Below are 25,096 nucleotides of genomic sequence, written 5' to 3'. Positions count from 1 at the left end.
TCTTGGTTCTGTCAATGTCACTTTTGCTATAGGAATGGGCTTTCCCTTTCTCTCCTTTTTCTCTCTCACTTTCACTCCATCTACTTTCTCTATCTGTCTGCCTCTCTCTCTAGTCTGATACAGACTCAGAGTAAACATTTCCGTCTGTCTCTCTAGTGTGCCGACCACGAGTCAAGCCATTAAAAAAATTGTGGAAACACGTGTTGTAAGCTTGTAGATTATCTATTTCTGCTATTTTAAAACGTTTTGGAAAGTATAAAGTTATGAAATGTCAGGGTCACTGGCTCAGTAATTTTACTTTGTATATTTAATTAAAAAAATATTAAATTGTATATAAATTGTATGTTATCATATTCGATGCCATAAACACAATTGAATCTTTTAAATTGTGAAAGCCGCACAGTCAAATCCTTAAGTGTTTATTTAACTCATTATCTGAGTTCAATTAAAAGCAGCCTGGCAATAGACAAAATATATCACATGCACAAAAAGATTCTCAAGTCCTGATTTAGACATGCTAGACAGAAATGTGAAGAAACTAAAAATATCACTAATTTGCAATTATATATCTTTTGAGGGAGATAAAACTCTCTTGTGAGTGATTGAATGAGTGAGTGAGTGAGTGAGTGAGTTGTCAAATTTGTGATGATATATCAAAAGTTTAGATACAATGTTTGTGTGTGTGTGCGTGCGTGCGTGCATGCATGCATGCGCTGTGCGTGTTCGTTCTCTCTCAATTCAGTTTAATTGAATTCTAAGTGCATGATAAGATATTGCCAAAGCATACATGAACAACATGTATGACTAATATTTAATTAGGCTATAGTCTAATTAAATATCCATTCAGAGAACATCATCTTGATGTTCTCTGGATGGATATTTAATTAGACTAATTTACATTTACGAAGGATATTGTTTGTCATTGTTTGTCACTGTTATTGTTGTTCATGTATGCTTTGCAATATCATATCATGCACTTAGAATTAAATTGAATTGAGAGAGAGAGAGAGAGAGAGAGAGAGAGAGAGAGAGAGAGAGAGAACACACACACACACACACACACACACACACACACACACACACACACACACACACACACACACACACATACACAGGGATTCACAGATCGACATATCACTGTCTGTAGCCTACTAGTGTCCCTGTCCTGTCTGCTATGGCTGATGGACAGAACACAACGTGGATTCACTTGGAAGCGTCAGTGAATGTTGTAGTGCAGTGTTGGACAATATCAATCAGGAGACTAGCCTAATATGTTACTTATTGCATATTACTCTACTTTTATTACTACTAAGATAATATTATATTACTTGGAATCAAGAGTAATATAATATATTATAGTCTACCGTATTACATATTATATTTATATTATTACTCCTCCCCGCAAAAACTAATATAACACAATAGCCTATGTTTAGTTCCTTAATAGAACTGAATCCAATTCATTGGAATATTAATAAGTCACAAATCTGCTAAACTGAATAATTGCAACTTGCAAGGCTATAGGCTATAGCCTAAAACAAAATAGTCAACCTTCTCTCATCTTTTGAACTATTTTTCTGCTGCATATATTCCACATTATGTAGGCCTACTGCAGTTATATAGAAAGATGTAAAGTAGCAATCTCTTCTTGACCTTTTCATCGAAATGTATTCAAAAGGCAGCCAACAAAACCTGGTTAATATACAGTAGTATTTTGTACATAGTAATTTGTAATAATATTAGCGTTTTGTCAACACTACTCGTTACTGGGTGAAATAATAATATTATAAATATAGTAATAGCCTATATGACCTTACTGCCCATCACTGATGTGATGTCGTGCTAGGCCACTAGACCAAAGACCACATTCAAGTGCTAATCGTACACTTTTCACCTTGTTTACTTTGCAAGCTCCAGGATGTTTTCGTTCAGTGGCTTCTGCATCACATTCCTAGGAACAATCTTCAACACTGAGCCTTCTTCAACTTATTAAAAGTATTAAAGCATTTTGAAATAATGAATTTCTTGATTTCATGTGGCTTACGGCTTACCTTTTCAACTCCTTTGTAGTTTGGAGCGATGGTGTGAGAACTCCACCTGTTTGGTTAACTCATCCACGCAGCATCCATCCACCGCACCACACTCTGCAGCATCACATTCTGCTCTGGTCTACTCGGTGTTGCCAGATTTTGCGGGAGAAATAAGCAACCAGCTCTATGAAAACAAGCCCTAAATATTAAAGCAACTATTATTATTTAGCCTATAGTATAGGCCACATGAGCACGTAAACCTATACATCGGCTAATTTCTTGTGAGCTAGTAGATCTTTTTGGAATGTTTTTGAAAAAATATTAATGAAAAATTGGTATTGGGGAGGGGGTAGGCCTATAGCTGGCACAAAATAGTTTCAGATGTGTCCTGCATGGAATAATGCATAATTGTTTTGTCTGGTCCTCGACATGAAAATGTTGTTTTTAACAACTGGTTAAAAACAACATTAGGAAACAAGCCCAAATAAGCAAGAAACTAGTAACTACTAAGGAACAAGCCCCAAAAATAAGCCCAAAGTCATCGCTTTAGTCGCTTATAATACGCAGACATGGCAACACTGGCTCCACGCACCGCCCCCACTGGCCCAGGGGCTTGTTTTGATTGATTGATTGATTGATTGATTGATTGATTGATTGATTGATTGATTGATTGATTGATTGAAAGTTTTATTAACAAATGCAGAATGGGTACAGTCCAAGGAAGGTCGCCTATATAGACAAAAACTGCTAAGAGGATAAAACCAGAAAAAGCATTATAAGACTTGTTTACATCAGCGTCCTCCATTTTCAATTCATCAAAACATTTAAAGACATGCAAATATACACATCTAGGCCTATACAAAATAAAAATAGAATAAAAATCACACCCGTGTGAAGTGAGGGGCGCTCTTATCATAACGTACATCATCATAACGTAAAATAGACAATATGCCTATTTTGCTCAGACACTATGGCATACAATTCTCCATTCATTAATTGTCAATGGGAAATTAATGTTTGTTTAAGACAAAGTGGGCGGTAACCAAAAGCTGGACGTGGGAGGGGCTAGCCCCCCACAAAATACACAGTTAAAACAAAGTGAACAGTAGGCTATAGAATAATCACACTTGTGTGAAGTGAGGGGCGCTCTTATCATCATACATATAGCTGACATTATCATATCCATCTCAAAACAGTAGCCTATAGCCTATATATTGTACAGTGTTAGGAAATATTACTCAGTAGAGTATGTTATTACATAGGCTACTTAAAAAGGTGATATTATATTACTTAATACTTGGAATCAATTACATATTATATATTACATAATATTATTACTTTTGTGCCCCACCCGCAAAAAAGGGATGTAGGCCTACAAAAACACAATCTGTTTAGTCAGCTTCTTTTAGAACTGAATCCAATTGTTTTTAATATAATATTAAGAAGAGTCCCCAATCAGCCAAAAAGGCTATAAAATAAAGCAGCATCTCTTTCAACCATTTAAATTAAATGTTTTCAAACGGCAGCCAACAAAACAAAAAAGTTATATGTAATAGGCCTATGTGCTATTTTTTATACAAAGTAATATGGTATAATATTACTGTTTTGGCAGAGTAACACTTTACTTTACTCGTTACTGGGTAAAGTAATAATATTACAGTAATATATATATTACTATAGTGACTAGTTAGTTACTGCCCAACGCTGTGTGAGACTGTTCAAAGTTTGCGTTTCATTATCATATTGAGCCCAGATGTGGTTTTCATTTAGTCTGTAATTTATGAATTCAAACACATTAATTCAAATTACAAATGGAATCAAATGGACCCATCATGGTGTGTACACTATACATACAATACACTTTTCAGAGGTAAATAAACAATGAGGATTTTACTATGTAGGCTGCAGAAAAGGGGGGAAAACTGCTGATGTTGAAAGTTCAAATTAATACTTTTGGGAACAGATGCAATTATTGGGGGCGTGAAAAAAAAGTAATAAGTAAAGTAATAAGCAACTAGTTACTTAACTTTACTTAACTTAACTAAAATCAGTAATATACCTTTTAGGAGTAACTTTGACACTGTTGGCCAGCATGAGATGATGTGATGATTGTATGATGATAAGAGCGCCCCTCACTTTGATTTTTTTCTATTGGCGATAATAGGCCCTACTGTAGACCTATAAGTATTCACTTTTTTTTGTTGCATGTTTTGATGAATATTGACCCTGATGTAAACATGACAGAGATTAAGATCCAGTTTGAACGTTCCTTGTTTACATAGTAGCCTTAAACGACAGATATAAACACAGTACCACAATAATACATCAGTATTGTCACTTTATTCAGAGCTTAAACATTACATAGAATTTTTTGGGGGGAAAAAAATAGTGAAGTTGTCAAGTTGGAAAGCCACAAACTATAGCAGCATTAGTCTGCTAGAAAAAGTAACGGAGATTCTTTGGGGTATTTTCCGTTACGTTGTGGCACCGCCATCTGGTGGTGGGATAGTGCAATAGCAGCATCAATCATATTTGGTCCTATGGTTAAAGTAAGTAGGCCTAGGCCTATATAAATATATCTTTGTTTTACAACATACTATACAGCATTATCCCTTTTCAAGATTGACTTTGGCTTTAAACATATCATTGCATACTTGTAAACACATAATGTTAAAATGCAAAGGAGGACTCAGAGAACAAAAAAAGAAGTTCAGACTAAAGTCAGTATATATATGTATGTATATATATATATATATATATATATATATATATATATATAGTTATAGGCTACGGTATATTTGATGTATCAAATATAGCCTAGAAACACACAAAATCCACTCTAATCTGAACTCTTTTTTTCTTTGCGTGTGTTCATCCTTTACTGCATGTAAAAAATGAGTTTATTTTAAGGCCCTGTTTCCAAGTTTTTGTTTTTGAGGCACTTGGAACCAGTGAAACATAATTCAAACATAAAACATGGAAGAAAAATGTTTTAAATAAAACTCATTAAGCATGGACATTCAATATTTCTAGGCTGTACTTAGCCAATTGCATAGTGAAATAGAGAGAGAATGGTTAAAAGAAATCAAACATTTGAGATGAAAATAACGAGACGAGCATCCTGTGCAGCATTCCCAACGTTGGTTTAAGAGTACATGGTCAACTGAAGCCACTGTTGAGGAGAGACAAGAGAGAAATCTCATTTCCTTCACGCTACTACAACAACACAACTGTTTTATATCCATGACTGATCTCATTAAGACCTGAGGATGATTCTAATCATTCTGACTCTAAATCAGTAGGTCTCAGTCACACAATGTTTCAAAAACATAAAAAAATAGTACAAGCTTGCAACATGGCATGAAGTGACACTCTGTGAGCTTGTACATCTGCTATGTTTTTTTTAATAGACAGATGTTTTCCAAGTTTTAATGAGTAAAGCATTTAAGCCCTAATATGTTGTAGTATGAAAAGTAGTGTAATGTATGCATTATCAAATGAGCTGATGAAGATCCAACACAGGATGATCAAAACATTGCTAGCCGAGAAAATACGTTTTTGTACGCCAGTGGTTCCCAAACGTTTTCATGTCAAGGACCCCCAAATTGACACTCATTAACCCCGCGGACCCCCATTAGAAAATATATACAAGGAACCCCCATAAGAGAAGATCTTTACGGCTCTGGCAGTGATTTTCACCGATTTTCATTTCAAGGACAGTTTGACATGCATTAGGCTACGGACCCACATTTAATGGCATTTCTATCTCCGGGACCCCAATGTATATTGTAAAATCAAAGTTAATTTAACTCTGAGAGTGTACAAAAGGAGCCAAATGGACCCATTTGCACACTTTCTGTGTTACAGACCCATAAGTGTCCATTTGATTCCTAATTATCATTTAGCTGGGGACCGATATAATCGGTAGCATATCAAAATCGACCATATCGGCCATAAAAATGCCATATCGGTATCAGATCGTCTCAAAATAATCCAGATTATTTTCACAGATATTGATGACACAATAATAATGTGACCGTCAATGACTTTGTACCCACAGAGCAGCCAGTCTGCCTGTCTCTATCTTTTTAAGAGCTACAGCTGTTAGTGCTTCTCATCTACTTTCACCAGCAAAACAAATATTCAAATTCAATATATAAGAAATTTAGAATATAATGTAATATATCAGTTTCGGAAGCTGTATCGGCCGATATGACCCAGCAAATAATCGGAGATCGGTCATAATTGCAATATCGTGCATCTCTAATTATAGTAACTGTATTACATTGTAAATGTATTACCTCTTTGATATCTAGACTAATGTTTCCACTGTTGTCCTTGTCCAATGTTTTAAAGGCTCCTGGGAACACACACACACACACACACACACACACACACACACACAAAGTAGGTACAATTTTGAGGCATTTGTAGTGTACTTTACTTGAGTAATTCCAATTTCCAATACTTTTACTTCTACTCCACTACATCTCAGATCCAAATATTGTACTTTACTCCACTACAGAAGAAGAAGAGAAGAGAAGAGAAGAGAAGAGAAGAGAAGAGAAGAGAAGAGAAGAGAAGAGAAGAGAAGAGAAGAGAAGAGAAGAGAAGAGAAGAGAAGAGAAGAGAGAGGAGAGAAGAGAAGAGAAGAGAAGAGAAGAGAAGAGAAGAGAAGAGAAGAGAGATAAGCGATACTTACGGCACATAGCGTCCAGGCGCACCATGCAGCCAATGAAATTATCAAAGTCCATGTTGCCATGCTCATCGCTATAGCGACGGATAATCAACTGGTAGAGCTGGTCATTCAGGGGGAAACCTTGGTGGACACACACACACACACGCACGCACACACACACACACACACACACACACACACACACAGTTGGATAAGAACACACAGAGTTGGATAAGAACACACAGAGTTGGATAACAACAATGAACACACTCCAGCTAGGGAGAGGACGGCACACACATCCGACAACCATTATAGAATTAAGCTTATACAGAGAAAACAGAAAACTAATGTTATGTACTTAATAAGCATTATTTCCTAATGACAACACAATATTCACACACCTGTGTGTTTTTCTTACCAGCAGCCTTGAAGGCTTGTGGAACCTCTTTGGAGCAGATCGTACCGGACTTATCAGCATCAAAGCACGTATAAGTACCCTGAACCACGCACACGCACACGCACACGCACACGCACACACACACACACACACACACACACACACACACACACACACACACACACACACACACACACACACACACACACACACACACACACACACAGTTTATTCATACTGTAATGCTACTGAGCTCCAATGCTACTCCATCGTCATAGAATTCCCTGTCAGTGTTCTTAAACTAAGCACTAGCTCTCAATGTGGGTAGAAAGCGCTTTTCGAAATAGTAAATACCCAAAGCGCTTAATGATGATTGATAGTCAGGAACCAAATGGAACTTTACAGGTCTGTAACCCTTGAGAGTGTACAAATGGAACCAAATGGACCCTGACCATGTTGGCTCCCATTTTGCTTCCTCTGGTGAGAACCAGTAGGATAAATATTGTATGCATGCACCAGTCATCAATTCAAAATACATTTATTTTTGTTGCGGATTGGTTGCACCAAGCTTGAGGGTGGCACATCTTCAGTTCAGAGTTCATGCAGATTGAACAGATGCAAAGTATAGGACAAAAGGACTGACGGGGACTGACTATAAAGGACAAAAGGACTGACCTGCCATTTCTTGATGTTGTTCCAGAGGTATTTGAACTCGTGGAAGCCTAGTTTACCGGTGCTGTCGCTCTGAAGCAGCATGGTCAAGGTTTCATGACAGTTCACAGACAGAACAGGCTGACATAGCGTGCGTGTGTGAGCGTGTTACTCTCTCTCTCTCAATTCAATTTCATTGTGCATGGTAAGATATTGCCAAAAAGGATACATCAACAACATATTTTTGTGCATGTGAACTATCAGTATTTAATTTAATGTAATGCACTCTGAGTTAAATGAACACTAAGGATTTACTGTTTATTTCTACTGAGGATACATCCATGACAGCCACCATACTCCTGCAGGACTCAAGGCCGAAGCCATCGGTCTTCAAGTCCCCGCCTGAAACATCACAGAACACACACCCATTGGTTTGTTTACACAGTGCACAGACATATAGCAGCAGTCCACTAACTGCATAGTAGAGCATCGCAGAGCTGATGTGAATGGAATTAATACTCGTTCTGAACATGGGGTCCGGGGACCCCCAGGGGTCCTTGAGGAGGGGGTTCCAGGGATCCCCAGCTAAATGATTCATAGTCAGGATTCAGGAATCAAATGGACCATTAGGCTACAGGGCTGTAACTCTGAAACCCGTAGGGCCATTTGGTTATTTGTATACTCTCAGAGTTCAATTAAAATTGAGGATGTTACTATAGATTGGGCCCTACCAATCTGGGAAATCCTGAGAGATTAGGGCCCCACAGATTTATTTATTGTTTTTATCAAATGGGGGCCCGTGGCCTAATCCCTAATGCATATAAAACCGGGGGTGCTTTATTTATAATTAAAACGGTTGAGAATCTCAACCTCAATTGTGCTACCTTAGGGAGCACATGTGTTAAAGTTGATGCTACAATATCGATGTTGCACACTCACGTTTGGAGATAATCCTGTTGAGGATGTCCATTAGTTCATTGGGGCTCACTTCCATGTCCTGTCCACGCACACACACACACACACACACACACACACACACACACACACACACACACACACACACACACACACACACACACACACACACACACACACACACACACACACACACACACACACACACACACACACACACACACACACACACACACATAGAGACAGAAAGAGAGAGAGAAAGGGAGAGAGAGAGAGAGAGAGAGAGAGAGAGAGAGAGAGAGAGAGAGAGAGAGAGAGAAGGGTGACTGTGAGTTCAACATTGTTTCTGTATGAAAGAGCAGGGGACAACAAAACTGACTCAAATGATCAAAGGGTGACTCATACAGTAAATAATCTTAGAAGCACATTTTCCTTTGGTCTATATTCCATCTTATGACTCATATCTAACGCCTGGTTTCCAGCTCATGGATTGGGGTAACAACATAACAACATACTAGTGGCATGTCCAGGGCGTGCCTCATGCTACGGAAACAGGAGGTTCCTGTCCCAGTGGCCTATGGTTGCCGGCAAATACTATAACTAATAACACTAATTTCATCTTCATCATCACTATTTAGTGTTGTCACTTGTCAGTTTTCGTGGTCCCACCCTGCAGACTGAAATGTGGTCAAACTGGCAGACACACCCCTCATGGCTCAAACACTCATGATGTGCACATGCACTCTCACCACAGAACATAAAACAACACTCAGCAGGAGGGGCTTGCCTTGCCCCAACACAATTGTAGGAATGTAAACGAGACATCTTGAGCGAGAAAGACAGACACACCTTGTAACTACTACTACTATTTCTAGCTTACTTTGACAAAAGAAATCAACACCATGCAATCAAAGTCAGTCTGTATATGCCAGCTAACCAGGGCCGGGGCAAGGCAAACCAGTGCCAGTTTACATTTAAAGGGGAATACCACTTATTTTCAACATTTTACTATGTCATTAATCTACCTTAGAGTTGTTGTGTGGAAATAATAAAAAAGTCCCCCCATTCTGTGTTGCCTAGAACTGGAGGTCTGAAAGAAATCAGTAACATTATGAAGTACATCTTTGTGATGTCACTGAGATGACAGCTGATCTGAAGCATGCCTCAAACTGTGGTTTGTGTCAGTCAACGCTTAATTTTCTTTTGCAAATCTGCTGTTTGATTGATTGATTGATTGATTGAATACTTTTAATATTTTGCAAAATGCAAATAGTACAGAGGTAAAATGTCACAATAATTGTTAAAAGGATAACTCAAAAAGCCCCCTAGGGCCTTGTTTCCATGGTAGTCCTGTGATGTACTGTCTGTGAGGTACAGTATGTACAGTATTTTGTACTGTGGAATCATGCACAAAGATGGCCGGCTGAATTTGAATTGCTGCTGAATGAACCCCTTTGGCAGTTTGACTGAAACAGCGGGGGTCAGGAGGGAGCCACAGTAAAGCAATTTAGAGGAAAACTTGTGTTATTTAATATTTTGGGTCCTGAGCTCAAAATATTTAACTTTCAGCCGTGTGATACCCAGTGCAGACGTATTGCACGAGGGAAACCAATAAACCATCAGTCTAATTAATGCACTCATGCTCTCCGCTCCCAACCATCCTCTCGGATAGGACTGTAATGAAATAATACCACAGCTCAAGATCGATATCATCAAAAGACTTCCAGGAAGAAATGGCTAATGTCAGTCCAGCAGTGAGTCTCGGGCTACGTGAGCTACTCTGCTCTCTACTGTCGCCTCTCAAACATTCCACATGTTATGCTTCAGGGTGGCCCGATGGTTTTAGGGATGCCCAGGTAACCATTTCGATCGCAAGTGATAGATTATGCTGAAATTAGACCTTGGTTAACCAACTGGAATTCAAACCAGCTGGTCCCCTGGGATTTAAATTGAGAATGAGAACCAACTTCAAACTGCATGTGGTATTAACACAACTGGTAGGACCTGCCTGCTTTGACAGACTGGAGGAAGAATGCCACACTGCAAACTAGACGAGGGACAGAGGAGTGAGGGAAGGAGTGAAAGAGGGTGGAGGGACGAGGGTGGGGTGTGAAATGCACACGAGCAAGACGGACAGATGGACGGTCAAGATAGAGGGCGGAGAGGCAGTAGAGTGACAGACAGACAGACGTGTGCGTGTGTGTGCGTGCGTGTGTGCATGCGTGCGTGCATACAGTATGTGTATGCAAATCTACTTTTGCCTCTCTGTTTATGTTTATGTTTATGCACAAGTCTGTCTATGGGTTTAGAAAAGAGAGAGTTGTGAAGCCATTTCAGAAGGTTCTAATTTGAAGCTTCTCTGGCCACATGATAAGACTTAAGGCTTACTGACATGAACAGCTTTGTGTGTGTGTGGTAATACCCTCTGGTTGCACTTGGAACATCGCAACAATAAAGATGTTTGGCACGATAAAAGTGGAGTCGCACACCTTGTTTCTCACAATTGTTCATACTATTTTGACCTCTGCTGCTAATGTTATACATATCACTGTACATGTTATGGAGCAACTTTGCGTCAGTCTTGTACAATGTACAAAACTAATATCAAGCATTTTGCCCTCACCTCTCCAGCCAGCTGGCGGAAAATCTTTCGGAACTGTTTCTCTGTTTCTCCTCATCGCTCTCGTGGCTTTCAGCGTAGACTAGGGGCCTGCGGGGAGGGGGCTGCATGCACGTGCACGCGCACACACACACACACACACACACACACACACACACACACACACACACACACACACACACACACACACACACACACACACACACACACACACACAGAGCCGCTACTGTTAGAGCATACAGAACGCTGACACACACATTCCTCACAGTAATTGCATTTAGAATGTTTTGACAAGAAAACTTCCACTCAGGAATATCAAAGCTTCAGTTCATCAACTATGACTCTACATCCTAAAGAATTCATTTTCATACGACACTTAAATCCATGTCTTCTAGGTCTAGGACATTGGATGAAATTCATTATACTATTGAGTGCCACCAAACTGTGGAATTCCTTACCACCAAACAAAAAAGTGTGACTCCCTACCCTCCTTCGATACTGCCATAAAACAGCAGCTTTGCAACTGTACCTAGACAAGTCTTATAGTTTGCCAAACGAAATCACCACCCACTGTTTTTCTATAAATGTACTTTTAAATGTACTTTTACAGCTCATACTGTATTGACGATTTCTTGTATTTCATGTCTTTATATGTCTTGATTAATTGAATACATAGGACCACAAGCCCTCAGGATTTTGGATGTAAACTGATAATAAAGTAGTAAAGTTCATTCATCCATCCATCCATCCAACCAACTTGGCCTGGTTTACCTGTGAGGAGTACATACTGTAATGCCTCTTAAGTGCAGTGATATCATCAGTTCATATTAGTGATCATAGTGATAACTATATGTAAAAACAACTTTTAAAACAATGGCCAAGAAGCCATTGTACTGTAGCCACCAATATGTATTAACTTCATTCAAATGTATCATAAATTATAGCATCATCTGTCACCCCTGTTCAGTGCAACTGCATGCTTCTACCACGACTAACACATATTAGGCACACATTGATAATGTTAAGCTTCATAATGTTTGAGTTCATAAAATTATTAGCCAAATACTAGCGAGGTTGAAGAAGGAATATAATTGAAGGTTTACTCACTGGATCTGAAGGCACAAACTGACTGGGATCGATGTCGCTGCAGAGAGAAACACACACATGTATTAACTGTGTTATGACAGAATGGCGGACAGGCTTTGTCTGAATGGCTGATGACTGAAGTTTAAAAACACAGGTACCATTAAAAACACAGATTTTTTTTTCAATAAATCAACATACAGCGTGCGTGCGTGCGTGCGTGCGTGCGTGTGTGTGAGAAAGAGAGAGCACGCACCTCACAATATCCACAATGCCCCCAATGAGTTTCTTTGCAAGACCAAACATCCTGATTTAAAGCTGAAAAAGAGACAGACAGACAGGTCATAATCATGGACCACATACCTCACAGAGATGATCAGGACCTTCAAACTAGTACAGTGCAAACAACAAACCACTGCAAACAAGACTAACTCCATTGTGGAGTTCCTATTTGGGTACGTCACTATAGTAAAACTACGGTGTATATATATATATATATATATATATATATATATATATATATATATATATATTTGAAGAATAAAACCCTCTTGATTGTTGAATATTGTTAATTGCCGATCTACACGATCACATGTACTTTTTCAGAGTTCTTGTAATGTTGTAACATTAAAGGTAGCACAGTTAGTGAACACCAGAGCCATCTAATAGAAGAGTTGCGATGTTGAGGGGGCAGAAACCGAGCGCTTGAACGCTGTTCATGCAGCCTGAACTGATACAAAGCTGGAGTTGGAAATACATTGTTTTCAACGAGGGCGGCGCAAATAAGAGCTATTTTAAACATGTGTGCAACAAGACAACTGTTTTAAAGTATTTTACAGTAACAACTAATGTCTCTTTAATGTTTATGTTGTACTATTACTAAAAAACAATGGTATTTAAGATTATTAAAGCTGGGCTATTGCCTGGGTCCAATGCATTTCTGCCTACTTCCGGTCCAGGACTTGTCCCAGTTGGTTGTCCCCATGCTCAATAGAAGTCTATGTAGGAGAGATTGGACTGGCCCCATGAAGTTTGCGTAACTCTGTCTATATCTAAGGCTCTGGTGAACACTAACACTCAAGGAGCAAATTTAAAGCTCAGTCCAGATGTGCACAACTATTTAAGCACATTCTCAGCTTCACACAATTTGCAAAACACTGTACACACACACACACACACACACACACACACACACACACACACACACACACACTGTTTTGCGAAAGACACTTCTCTATATTAAACGCAGTAATCTAACATCATGTCACTTCTTTGCCTTTCAAAATGCCACACCTATGAACGAACATCAAACAAGGCTATCAGGTGTACAGACAGTGTTTAATTATATAAACTCAGTCACCAATCAGGTGAAACTTGCACTATAACAAGGCAACACAGGTGAGTTTATGGCAGCTACATTTACATCTGGTCAACCAGGTGTTAATTAGGCTACTAACAACTTTACTCTGGTTGAGATACTGTATACCAGACATTGACATACCAGAACAGATGTCTCATATACCAGATCTTGTCTTAATTGCCACAGGTGATACAATATTATTGCTGTTTTAGACCTCTGACCTGTCCATTTGTATTGGCTTTCATCTCTTTTGTATTGTATTAAAGGTAGCCAAATTTGCTCTTCATCTAATTAATTTGTGAAGCACTTTTTTTAGCAGCCCCGTGGTTTACACACAACAGAAATAATGTTGCATCAATTACAACCTTATCAAACTTTTCAATAAAATACATTTGAGAAAACCCTGCAGTCTGTGTGTGCAACTTCAACTACAGTAGGGTACTTCATGTGGACACAGGGGAACAGATTGTGGAAAACTCCAACCCAGCAACGCCCCCAGCCCAGACTCTTAAACAGTAGGCTATGCTAGTTTTATCAGGAGCCTCGTTTGTGAGGAGGCAGAACACGAATGGAACAACAAAAATGGAATATAGAATATAATATAGGCTACATACACTACACAGACCTACCATAAAAAAAAGAACAATTAACGATAGCCTAACTAACTATAGTTCTTGACGCACAGTCAAGTCTTTCCCGATGATCACCGCACAATATACGCCCAGTAGGCTACACACATTTCGGGTTAAAAAGGACTGTCTTTAACCAAGACTATTAAAAATGTATAATTACGTAACGATTGCAATACTTACAGAGTCCTTTTCTTCTGTGAAGAACAAGGGAAGAGAGACAGTGACAGATCGGAGACAGAGAGAGAGAGATACACAGAACAGAATACAGATAGATACAGAGAGAGAGAGAGAGAGAGAGAGAGAGAGAGAGGGAGGCCCCCCCCCTCACACAGTTTGTCTGGCTGGTAGAAGGTAGAAGGTCAGATCCCTCCTCCCACAGAATGTATGAAAAACCAGCTTTACAAACAGGCTCATGAGCTCAAGTTCCTATTCAATGCGTCATCAACCCAGCCTACTACTGTCTGTATTCACAGCTAGTCCACACCCACTGTGCTCATAGTAATATAGACAGTAGCAAAATAGCATATAGCAGCCTACAGAACGAGTGGGACTGGTGGACAGAGCTGGGGGACTGGCGGACAGAGCCGGGGCCAAATTAGCCATTGGGTCAGTAGAGCCGTGGCCCGGGGGCCCTTGGCTCTCAGGGGCCCTTCTGGGAAATATTGGACCACGCGGTACAGGGTTTGAGGTCCTGAAAAGGGCTCCTGCATAGGCCCTTCAATAGCCATTGATCTTGTTATGTTTAGGTAAAAAAGATGATATTAAAAAAAAATCCCCAGCGCTATGGGGGTTAATCCGTCCCTGGACAGAGCTGGGGGACAGACTGAGTGCGACTGGGGACAGAGATATGTAATGCTATTTTAATGATTATGTTTGTAATCTGTAATTCACATAACTCGAGAACCGTTCGCCCCACAAACTTCTAATTGGACACGCGCGTTTCCACACCACCACAGTGTTCGATGTCGAGTCCGTCAGACCCACGGTTGTCCAGAACCAGCACAAAAGCCTCTGCCCAGGCTCCGGACAGGACCCAAATCCAGATCACCCCTAAATCTCCATCGAGCTGGCCTGTTCGGACATCACACTGACTGAACCCTTTTCCACCGGTTGGTTTCCAATGGGAACCGATTGAGTTATTTTTGGTTCTTAGTCCATGAGCCAGAGCTCCAAAATTGGTACGTTAAATTATGATTTGAGTGTGCAAAACCATACCTATAGATTGTTATCACCATGAAACTCCCCCAGTTGATTATTACTTACACGAAGACAATGATTTATTGTATTACAAATTCTGTATTACAAAGTTTGAATATGCAAATTAGTCATTATATAGGAAAATATGCAAAAAATTGAAAATATGAAAAATCTACTAGGGTAATCATAATAATTTACTTATTGATCCTATAAACAATTTAATATAGGTATAGTTTGCACACTCAGTTCATAACGTTCCAATTTTGGAGCTCTGGCTCATGGACTAAGAACCAAAAAGAACTGAACCGGTTCCCATTGGGAACCAATGGGCTCTGACTGTTCTGACATCACCCCTAGATCTCCGTATATGGACCTGGCCTATTCTGACATTGTAAAATCCACGTAACTCGAAAACCGTTCGCCCCACCGACTTCAAATTCGATCCACGCGTTTCACAGCCCCACAGGGAATGCAGTGCCAGGTGCCGAGTCTGTCGGATAGCCGGTTGTCCAGAACCAGCACAAAAGTCTCTGCCTGCCCTCTGGACCTGATCACCCCTATATCTCCATATATGGAGCTGGCCTGCTCTCACATCACAATGTTGTTCTGACATCTGCATAGATTCCATATTTGGGCATGCCTGACAAAGAACTCCATATATGGGCATAAAAGGGACACAGACAATAACTGGGTGGGGCATGCATTTCCAACTTGCATTGGTTCCAAGTAGGCCAGTGCCCAACAGTACTTTAGTAGGCTATACCTCTAAAATCATAATAATTAACAATGATACATTTGGTTGATTTTCAGCTGTTCCACACTACAGTCAACAGGCCATTGAGGCCAACCTTCCGACCTCACATTTTCCTGTAAATATCAATAATATCAATAATATAGCTGGCCCCTGGAGTCAAAATGTATTATGGAAGCAGACAGTAAGGCAGACTGTAATTCCATGTATAACACGTACTGCCATCTTGTGGCTATCTCTACAAATTGCAAACTGCATCACAACTACAAATAGACAATTTACACTTAGGTCTACTAGGTCACAACTGTGGTTTAGACTTCAGAGAAACATTATTAAATGTTAATAACTTAATATGAACATAAATAAATATAGTATTAGTGGTCAAAATTACACTATGACCTATAGGACTATCCAGCTTTTTTGTACCTGGTCAGCTGTTGCAACCAGCCCTGAAGATTATGGCAGATGACCAACCAGTCAAATATATTTTGACCGCTCAAAATATATGTATTTTAATAAAAAAGAAAAAGAAAAGAATAATCCATTTGATGTAGGCCTACTTGTCTTGTTCTTTAGTAGCTCGATCTGGTCCATAGCCTTAAATACTTAAAGCTATGAGTTATCTGTTAAACTTCCTATTTTAGCATAATTTTACGAAGCGCAAATGTTAACGCCTTCTGACGTCATCGTCGAAACTCGAGAAGACGACACCTACCTATCGCACCTGCGGGACCCGTGTTGTTGTCGCTGTACCATTAAACATAACAGATTTACAAGCTGACAACGTGTTGCGAACTTGCGACGAACCGGGTTTCTCTCATCCTCGGTCAGACCTGGCCTGGGCATGTCAGCTTGAAGATCTGTGCATACGGCCAAGTTCCGGATTCAGAAAAGTTTCTGTCGTTCCAGCCCCCGGTGGCAAGTTGGCAACCAACCACTGGAATTATGACGGACAACATGGACACAGTGCCGTTGAAAACCTTCCCTCCGGTGAGTTCAATACAATACTCCATGATGAACTCATGCGTGTTATTTAGAGCGAGCTGTGTATCTTGACTTGGGCTGAGTTGTACCCTACAGTAGGCTGCCTACTACATCATGCTTACACTGTAAATATAATGTTATTATATTATACTATTTCCTGCGCCATATGTCCCTGTTTGTCCCATAAACTTTGTCTGTAGCCCTTGAGCCTGGACTAGGGGGGTTGGTGGGCTAGGGTGGCTGGATGGGCTATTAGATAATATTTCATTTCATAAATTGAATGTTGAAAATGTGGACAGGGGTTAATATGTTAATTAGATGAAAGGGGAATAGGTATGACTGGATGTATGGATGGCAGTGTAGTAGTATACATTATTACACATATTTAGGTCTGGATCATGGGGAGAGAGCCATGGAAGAGACACAGACATGCACGCACACACACACACACACACACACACACACACACACCCACCCACCCTCCCTCTTGGCCCTCCATATAGGACATATTTAAGTTACAGTATAGCCCCATTTACAGACACAAGACTGCGTGCGAGCACATGCGTGGGAGCACACACACACACACACACACACACACACACACACACACACCCTCTTGGCCCTCCACATAGGACATGTTTAAGTTAGCCCCATTTACAGACATATACAATACTGCAGCACACACACAAACCTTTCATACGCACGTCACAGTCACACGTATATGTTACAGCACAGTTTACCATACATGGACAGTTTTGAGTCATCTCAGATTTACCATTGGCCATTGTTCCAGCACACACACCTGCTAGACGGCCAATGCACAATCCTACTGACCTACTACAGATGTGTGCATGTCATGTGCATACACACTGATGGTAATTGTGGGACTCTGATCTGACTGCAGATGCAACTGAACTCGCAGACTCAGATGACCTGTCTCTCGCACCGGACACAAGACAGACTGACTTTTCTAATAAAACATGTTTACTGAAGAGACGTTACGACCTGAGTCTCCCTGTTTCTCCCCTCCTCATTCTGCAATATCACATCAAGATCTTACAGCAGTTACTTTCTTGGGTAGGCTGTTTTTAATGATTTCATGAATGTTTGATGATTAGGCCCAGCCTGCAGATAATGAGGACCGTGGGAATGGGATCCACAGCAATGGTGCTGAGACAGAACCGGTGAGTTTTCCTGTCATTGCCCCTTTGGAATATACATTGTTTAATTGACTATTAAAGATCTAACACAACAGTATATCTGCTCCTTATGATGGTGTCTTACTTTCCGTCTGATTTAGCTTGAGGTTGGGTCTTGAGATCTGATTTTCTTTTGCATCGTGTTTTTGTGATGACCTGTGTGTACTTGCCACATAGCTGCTTGTATGGACCTGTTAACTTGTCTCCCCTCAGGGTTGCTCACTGACACTGTTCCCAGAGATGATGTTAAAGGCTGGGTTCCCCGGCTGTGATTACTACTCGCATACCATAGGATAAGATCAGATTTTGGCCTCTGTCATGCTGTACAGTAGACTAGTCAATCATTTGTGCTTTTTGGGGGGAAGATACAGACAGAGATGTTTCCTATTGTTATATTTAATTTGATAAAACGAAACTAAATTATTCTATGGGGGCAGCGGCTCAGGGGTAGAGTGACCGGGATGGGTATCGCAAGGTTCCCAGTTCGAAAGTGTCTTTGAGCAAGACTGAACCCCTCATTGCTCCCGATGTGCGGGTTGGTGGCGCCTTATATGGTTTCCTCCAGCATCGGTGTGTGAATGTGTGTGTGAATGGGTGTAATGCACAATCTCTGTAAAGTGCCTTGGATAAAGGTGCTATATAAATGCATCATTATTATTATTATTATTATTATTTTATTACCAACTATTGTCAATGCCCATTATCATCTCTAGAGCTGATGCACTAATAGTAAATTAAAAGCTGTGTTCACAGGGGCAGATGCAAAAGATACAAAATGCAAAGCTGTCACGGTTTGCAGGTGTTAGGACCCAAGTGCGGGAAACAAAAAAAAAGGCAGGACAAGAAGATCACATAAACCTCACTTTACTTGGTAAAAGACATACGATAACAGAAGTACATACACTGAACATAAAACCTGACACTAACTTGAGATCCAGCACTGAACAAACACAAGGCAGAGTTTAAATAGTCACTGGAGCTCATCACCCAACCTGGCTCAGTTGGTCCCCACAGGTGATGGCACTCAGGGCAATCAGAGTCAGAGGAGCAGGACTTGGGAGAGACAGAGGAAACTCATGGACAAACAGGGGGGCTCAGGACGTGACCATGACAAAGCTACACAGTGTATTTGTAACTGTTGTAGCTCTTTGCATCTTCATGTCGCTGGCCTCCATTGACAATGAATGGTAGACTGTAGCTTTGCATATGTCCGTGTGAATGCAGCAAAAGATCTTAACCATTATCCAGTGTGATTTGCTTAGGTTATGTTTTTTGCGACCATAGGTCGCAGATTACTATGAAAACCTGCAAAACCTGTCTGTCCGTCCGTCCATCACGTCTCGTGACACGCTCCATATATGTCCGTCAGAATGTTACATCTTGTGACACGCTCCATATATGGCTGTCTCCATATGAAGATGACAACACTGGATAGCCATATATGGAGAAGACTGGATCATCACCTAGGTCCATATATGGCCATTCCCAGACCTGTTGTTTCAGCACGCCCTTGCCCTCGGTCACTTCTCGCCCTCAGGGCGTCTTACTGGTTATTATTATCCCAGTTATTTATACTGGGAAAGACTGTGGCATAATTCAATCCTAGACCAACAGGGATACTTATGATTATCCCACTATGATACTTAACTGTCTCAAAACAAAGGTTACTTACTACTTTGTGGAATAATTGGCTGTAAAAAAACTATATTGAGGAAGTAACTCTTGAATAATGATCACAGTTTATTGTTGCAATTTTTTTTTCTTTTATTCTTTTTTGTCTGATTATTGGAATGGTCTGTCCCTCTTAAAATGTGTAAAGAGTAGATGTCGTAATCCTGTGGAAAGTGACATGTGTCTGTGATTTACTCAGTTCCTTGTCAGCAACGGAGCGACGAGCCCCTCTTTGCACACAGTGGAGGGTCAGAACTCCCACAACCAGGTTTGAAGAATTTATTTATATATTTACATTCACATATTGTTATTATTCTATTAACACACACACACACACACACACACACACACACACACACACACACACACACACACACAGATACAGTGAATATATGTATTGCACTCTGGGAAGTTCCTACGTATGAGAGGGACTTCCGGGGGATGTGACGATGTGTGTGTGTTTGGAGGGAAGTTGTTGTTCTGTGTGTTACGGGAGAGATACTATCAAACACAAATATATACTACTCTAAAAATAATACTCTTTTGAAGATGTTTCCCTATAGTGTGGTCCCAAGGACCAGGCACGCTGGGCAAGACCTACGCTGTAGAGTGCATTGCTGGAATTTGGCGGAAGTAGCAGGATTTTGGCAGAAGTACCGCTCAAGGAAATTATGTTGACGCTTTACAAATCTGTTTACATTCTCTGTGTATTGATTGGTCGAAAAATATCCTATCCGGGGGAAATGCATCTGACTGATGTTCCGGACAGACACTTCCGCCAGGCATTTCTCTTTGCAGATGAGTAAGGCTGGTACCGAGGCTAAGGACCAGGTGGTTCCCAGCTAAATGATGGAGAGTTGGTAACCAAATGGACCCTTATAAATCTTTAATGCTTGATAGCATAAATGGACCCATTTGGTTTCATTTTATGCTCTCAAGAATTAAATTATTGTTAAACGTTACTTAATTTAAAAGAAGTCTACACATTTAGAGTGAATGTAGAATTGTTATTTTGATCAACGTTCTCCTGTTATCTCCTATGGTACCAATACAGCATGGAATTATGGACAAAATCGTATCTAGCGACAACACAATATTCGTATAATATACGTTTTGGGTCTGAGAGGCTAAATCTCATCAAACGATGGTCTGTGGCTCAAATGCCAAATAGATAATGGGCATTTATAATATGAGAAGGGATGAAAACCCCTGGCCTATAATGATGTGCCCAAAATCTATATTCTTTATCAGAATATAGACTTACTATGGTGTATATTGTATAAACTGTTTGGACGTTGTGTTGATCCTAGAGTGCAGTGTGCAGGTGGAAGAAAGAGATGAATGAAGTCCTCTTCTGGAAAGTCAGGTCATGGATGGTGTTCATCGTCGTCCTCTTGGTCCTCATCCCCATTGTTATTGTGATCTCAATGGCAGTGTGTTCAGGTGAAAACACTCGCATCACAGAATTACTTCCATACACAAATGTTCATATTAACATTTTGTGGTTGTGTTTTGCACCACGGTTTGTGCTAGCAGCTAGTTGATGGGGAATGTTCTGATTAATCGCATGTTAATCGCAAAGAATTGAACACAGTTCAGTAACTGAACAGTGTTTCCCCTCCTCAGCGCTCCATGAGGATGTCGATGAGAAGTATGATCCGACGTTGTTTGAGATCCCTCGCCACTTCAATGGAAGCTTCCAGATGACCAATGAGATCTTTACAGAAGAGCTTCTCTCACCCTCCTCCAATCAGAGCAAGACCCTAGCTGCTGCACTTCAAGAAAAGGTTTGATCCAAGCCAATTATTTCTCATTTCTTGACAACTTTATTTATAATTGTTCAGGATGTTATGGACATGCAAACACATACAACCCCTACATTTATAATAAGTATTAACATATGAATCTGGATTCAACTAGACCAGTATTTCTCAAAACCCACACACGTACATTGATTGATTGATTGAATAGTTTATTTGACAGATGTAAAAACAGCAAGTACTAGTAGTGTTGAGTACAGTCAACACTTATTAGCACCAAAAAATAAATCTATGCACTCTTGTTTCCATTTAGGCACTATGCAATCAATTCATAGACAAGATTTAGACACAGGTATCAGTGGTACATAATGTGCACATAATGTACAGGTATATTAAATCATTTTGAAAATATATTGAAAGTTTTATTTAATTTTTCCTGTCATAGCTATCATAGCTGATAAGTAACTCATGCATTTCATAGAGATAGCTTTGATCTCCTCTAACTGGCCTGTATTGTTTGTTTGTTTGTTTCTGTGCCCCACCCACCCACCCAGCTGGCTGGTGTCTATAGTGCTTCACATGCCCTGGGGTGATACTTCTCCTGTATGTATTGACTGTTTGTTTGTTTCTGTGCCCCACCCACCCACCCACCCAGCTGGCTGGTGTCTATAGTGCTTCACATGCCCTGGGGCGATACTTCTCCAAGGCTGACATTTCTTCTTTCAGGTAAACGGATCCTCTCTGGAGTATGCTCCATGATGATCACAACTCAAATGAAATTATGCATACAGTATTGCATATTGTAGTGGTTCTCAAAGGGTGAGGTTGTTCCAAATGGACTTACAGGTCTACATCTCTGAGAGTGTACAAGGTCCATTTGGTTCCATTTGTACTCTCTCAGAGTACAGTTTCATAGCAGACGTGAAGTCCACATACCAGCTCAGACGGCGTGATGAAACCGGTTTCGGAAACTGTTCCAATTCCAAATTTGATGGAACCGATTCCGGTTCCTCAAGGCGAATCCCATTCCAGTGTGGCCCCTCTAACCTTTGGTTTCCCTCAGGGTTCCATCATCGGCCCCATCCTCTTTCTGCTCTATATGCTCCCACTAAGCACACATTAAAAAACTCATGCAGATGATGTTTAGCTCTATTATTTACCACTGAATATGGACAGCACCGACCCCGCTCAGCCGCTGTTGAAGTGTCTCTCCGACATTAAATCATGGATGAATACAAACTTTCTCACTTTGAACGTAAGACCGAAGTCATCATTTTTAACCACGACCCAAGCTCTCCCATCACCATCATCCCTCTCGTGCACCACTCAGTTCACACGTGTGTGATTTATTTTATTTTATTTTGATATGTTGCTCTGTTTTGACACTTTGTTTTAATGCTTTTCCTTCCTTTTTTCTTTTATCTGTCTTCTTATCTTTTTTGCCTCGGCCGTTAGAAATGTGATGAAGTTTGGTTTGATTTGATTTGAATTCTGGATCCAGTTCATCCAGTTCTGGATCCCAATTCCCAACCCTAATTCTTATTATGCTTCCAACATCAAGTGGGATACAACTTTCCCGCTCTTCATGCGTGTAATTCACCAGACATCACCTAGTTGTGCAGACTGTTCAAGCTGTGTTTGTTTATGTCCAGCCACCAGAGGTGGTCCTGTTCCGTGCTGTCATGCACATCGTCCCATGATCTATGATTGGTCTTGTTTAGAGAGGAAAGACAGACAGAGAAAAATCCTGTTCTAAAATCTGCTTGGGTTTGACATTTAAAAACCTGTATGATTTCTCTCTCCATAGGAACGGTTCAGTCATCGCCGAGTATGGGCTGGATTTTCTTATGCCCAGAGAGCATGGCGAGCTGCAGAATTTCACTTTGAGTCGTGAGATTGTGTACAACGTATTGAGACAGTTCCTCTATGACCAGGAGACTGAGGACCCGCTGTACATCGACCCTGCTTCCCTAAACATGTCATGAAAGGTGAGAAGTGTTCTCTGGTCTTATACAGCATTGTAGATCAACGTTTCTCCCACCAGTAATTCAGGGCTCAGAATGTAGTTGCACATCCTTAGTGTTGATCAACATTTTAAGGACAATTTATGCTTTGCGCCAAGTGTCAAACGTGTCTAACAACATTGTGAATTTTGAGGAATCATACTGTCTGCACCTCGCCAACAGCGTTGCCACACACCGTAAACAAGGAAGTGAATGTAGTCTCATGCATCACTGGGGTAACTACCTTATTACCAGTAATGCATCACTGGGGTAACTACCTTATTACCAGTAATGCATCACTGGGGTAACTACCTTATTACCAGTAATGCATCACTGGGGTAACTACCTTATTACCAGTAATGCATCACTGGGGTAACTACCTTATTACCAGTAATGCACAAGACTACCTTTCCCCTGTTATGCTGTTTGGGAAGAAATTCTGTATTTTTGGCATTTTATACATTAAAAGAAAGGAAAAGTCAAAGACGTTTTCAAAGGTGATACACAGTTGCTGGCGTATGATTTGGGCTGCTGTAGATGATGACAGCAGAGTAAAGCAGAAGTTGACACGTGAACATATACCAACACACATTGCCATATGCTGCATCTTTACCACAGGATGACACAGTGAAGACTATGATGAAACACCATGAGACAAGGTTGCAGAGCTTCCTGGACTCTATTTACATCAACGGAGATGGTGTGAAAAGTGCAATTCCTGTTCAAGAATATGAAGAAAATGAGGTTTGTGATTGTTTAAGGTTGATATAATCACCCCATTAACCTAGGACTACTACATACTGTACTCACATACAGTATAAAACAATGTTGCAACTTGCAGAACATACATACAGTACCAGTGGTTCCCAAACCTTTCAGGTTGAGACCCAAAAGAGAGATTAGACGTTTGCCTAGGACCCAAACTAGTAAAAATAGCAGATCTACAAGCGTACAACGTGTTACTTAGTTTTGCGAGCATGTAGCTATTTTCACTACTTTTTTTTTAAATGAATGGAATCTTAGATTTTCTTCTTTCTTTTTTTCCAAAAATATTTTATTTCGTTTTATATTTAAAAAATCACACCGTGTGAAGTGAGGGGAACTCTTATCGTACATCATCATGACGTAAAATAGACACTAAGCCGATTTGCTCAGACACTGACGT

General features: G+C 40.3%; 2 protein-coding genes across 3 annotated transcripts; one reads left to right on the top strand and one right to left on the bottom strand.

Annotated features, from left to right (window-relative positions):
• Positions 1-4,355: 4,355 nt before the first annotated feature.
• Positions 4,356-14,652, bottom strand: LOC310864174 (calpain small subunit 1-like). Its single transcript, XM_083772759.1, is given in 12 exon segments — positions 4,356-5,202; positions 6,332-6,390; positions 6,733-6,849; positions 7,127-7,205; positions 7,781-7,849; positions 8,094-8,158; positions 8,696-8,753; positions 11,295-11,330; positions 11,333-11,395; positions 12,399-12,435; positions 12,631-12,692; positions 14,547-14,652. Coding segments are annotated over 11 exon segments (660 nt in total). The 5' UTR covers positions 12,681-12,692; positions 14,547-14,652; the 3' UTR covers positions 4,356-5,175.
• A 2,388-nt stretch (positions 14,653-17,040) lies between these two features.
• c15h3orf52 (chromosome 15 C3orf52 homolog) lies at positions 17,041-24,672 on the top strand. 2 transcript variants are annotated; one of them, XM_083773741.1, is made up of 8 exons: positions 17,041-17,304; positions 18,417-18,482; positions 20,368-20,436; positions 21,479-21,611; positions 21,795-21,955; positions 22,584-22,654; positions 23,736-23,916; positions 24,550-24,672. In XM_083773741.1, exons 1-7 carry the CDS (start codon positions 17,260-17,262, stop codon positions 23,911-23,913), a joined length of 723 nt encoding a protein of 240 aa, XP_083629867.1. In that variant the 5' UTR covers positions 17,041-17,259; the 3' UTR covers positions 23,914-23,916; positions 24,550-24,672. The 2 variants fall into 2 exon arrangements, with proteins under 2 accessions (XP_083629867.1, XP_083629868.1); XM_083773742.1 differs by lacking the exon at positions 24,550-24,672 and adding an exon at positions 24,115-24,134.
• The last annotated feature ends 424 nt before the right edge of the window (positions 24,673-25,096 follow it).

This window comes from Protomyctophum parallelum, assembly GCF_964188405.1.
Source record: "Protomyctophum parallelum genome assembly, chromosome: 9".
Classification (NCBI taxonomy): Eukaryota; Metazoa; Chordata; class Actinopteri; order Myctophiformes; family Myctophidae; genus Protomyctophum; species Protomyctophum parallelum.
This window is presented reverse-complemented; position numbering and strand designations above follow the sequence as displayed.

Coding starts and splice junctions, on each gene's coding strand:
- c15h3orf52 (XM_083773741.1), top strand. CDS start 17,260: ATGACGGACAACATGGACACAGTGCCGTTGAAAACCTTCCCTCCG. Junction 18,483..20,367: donor ATGGTGCTGAGACAGAACCG/GTGAGTTTTCCT, acceptor TGATTTACTCAG/TTCCTTGTCAGCAACGGAGC. Junction 20,437..21,478: donor GTCAGAACTCCCACAACCAG/GTTTGAAGAATT, acceptor TGTTGATCCTAG/AGTGCAGTGTGCAGGTGGAA.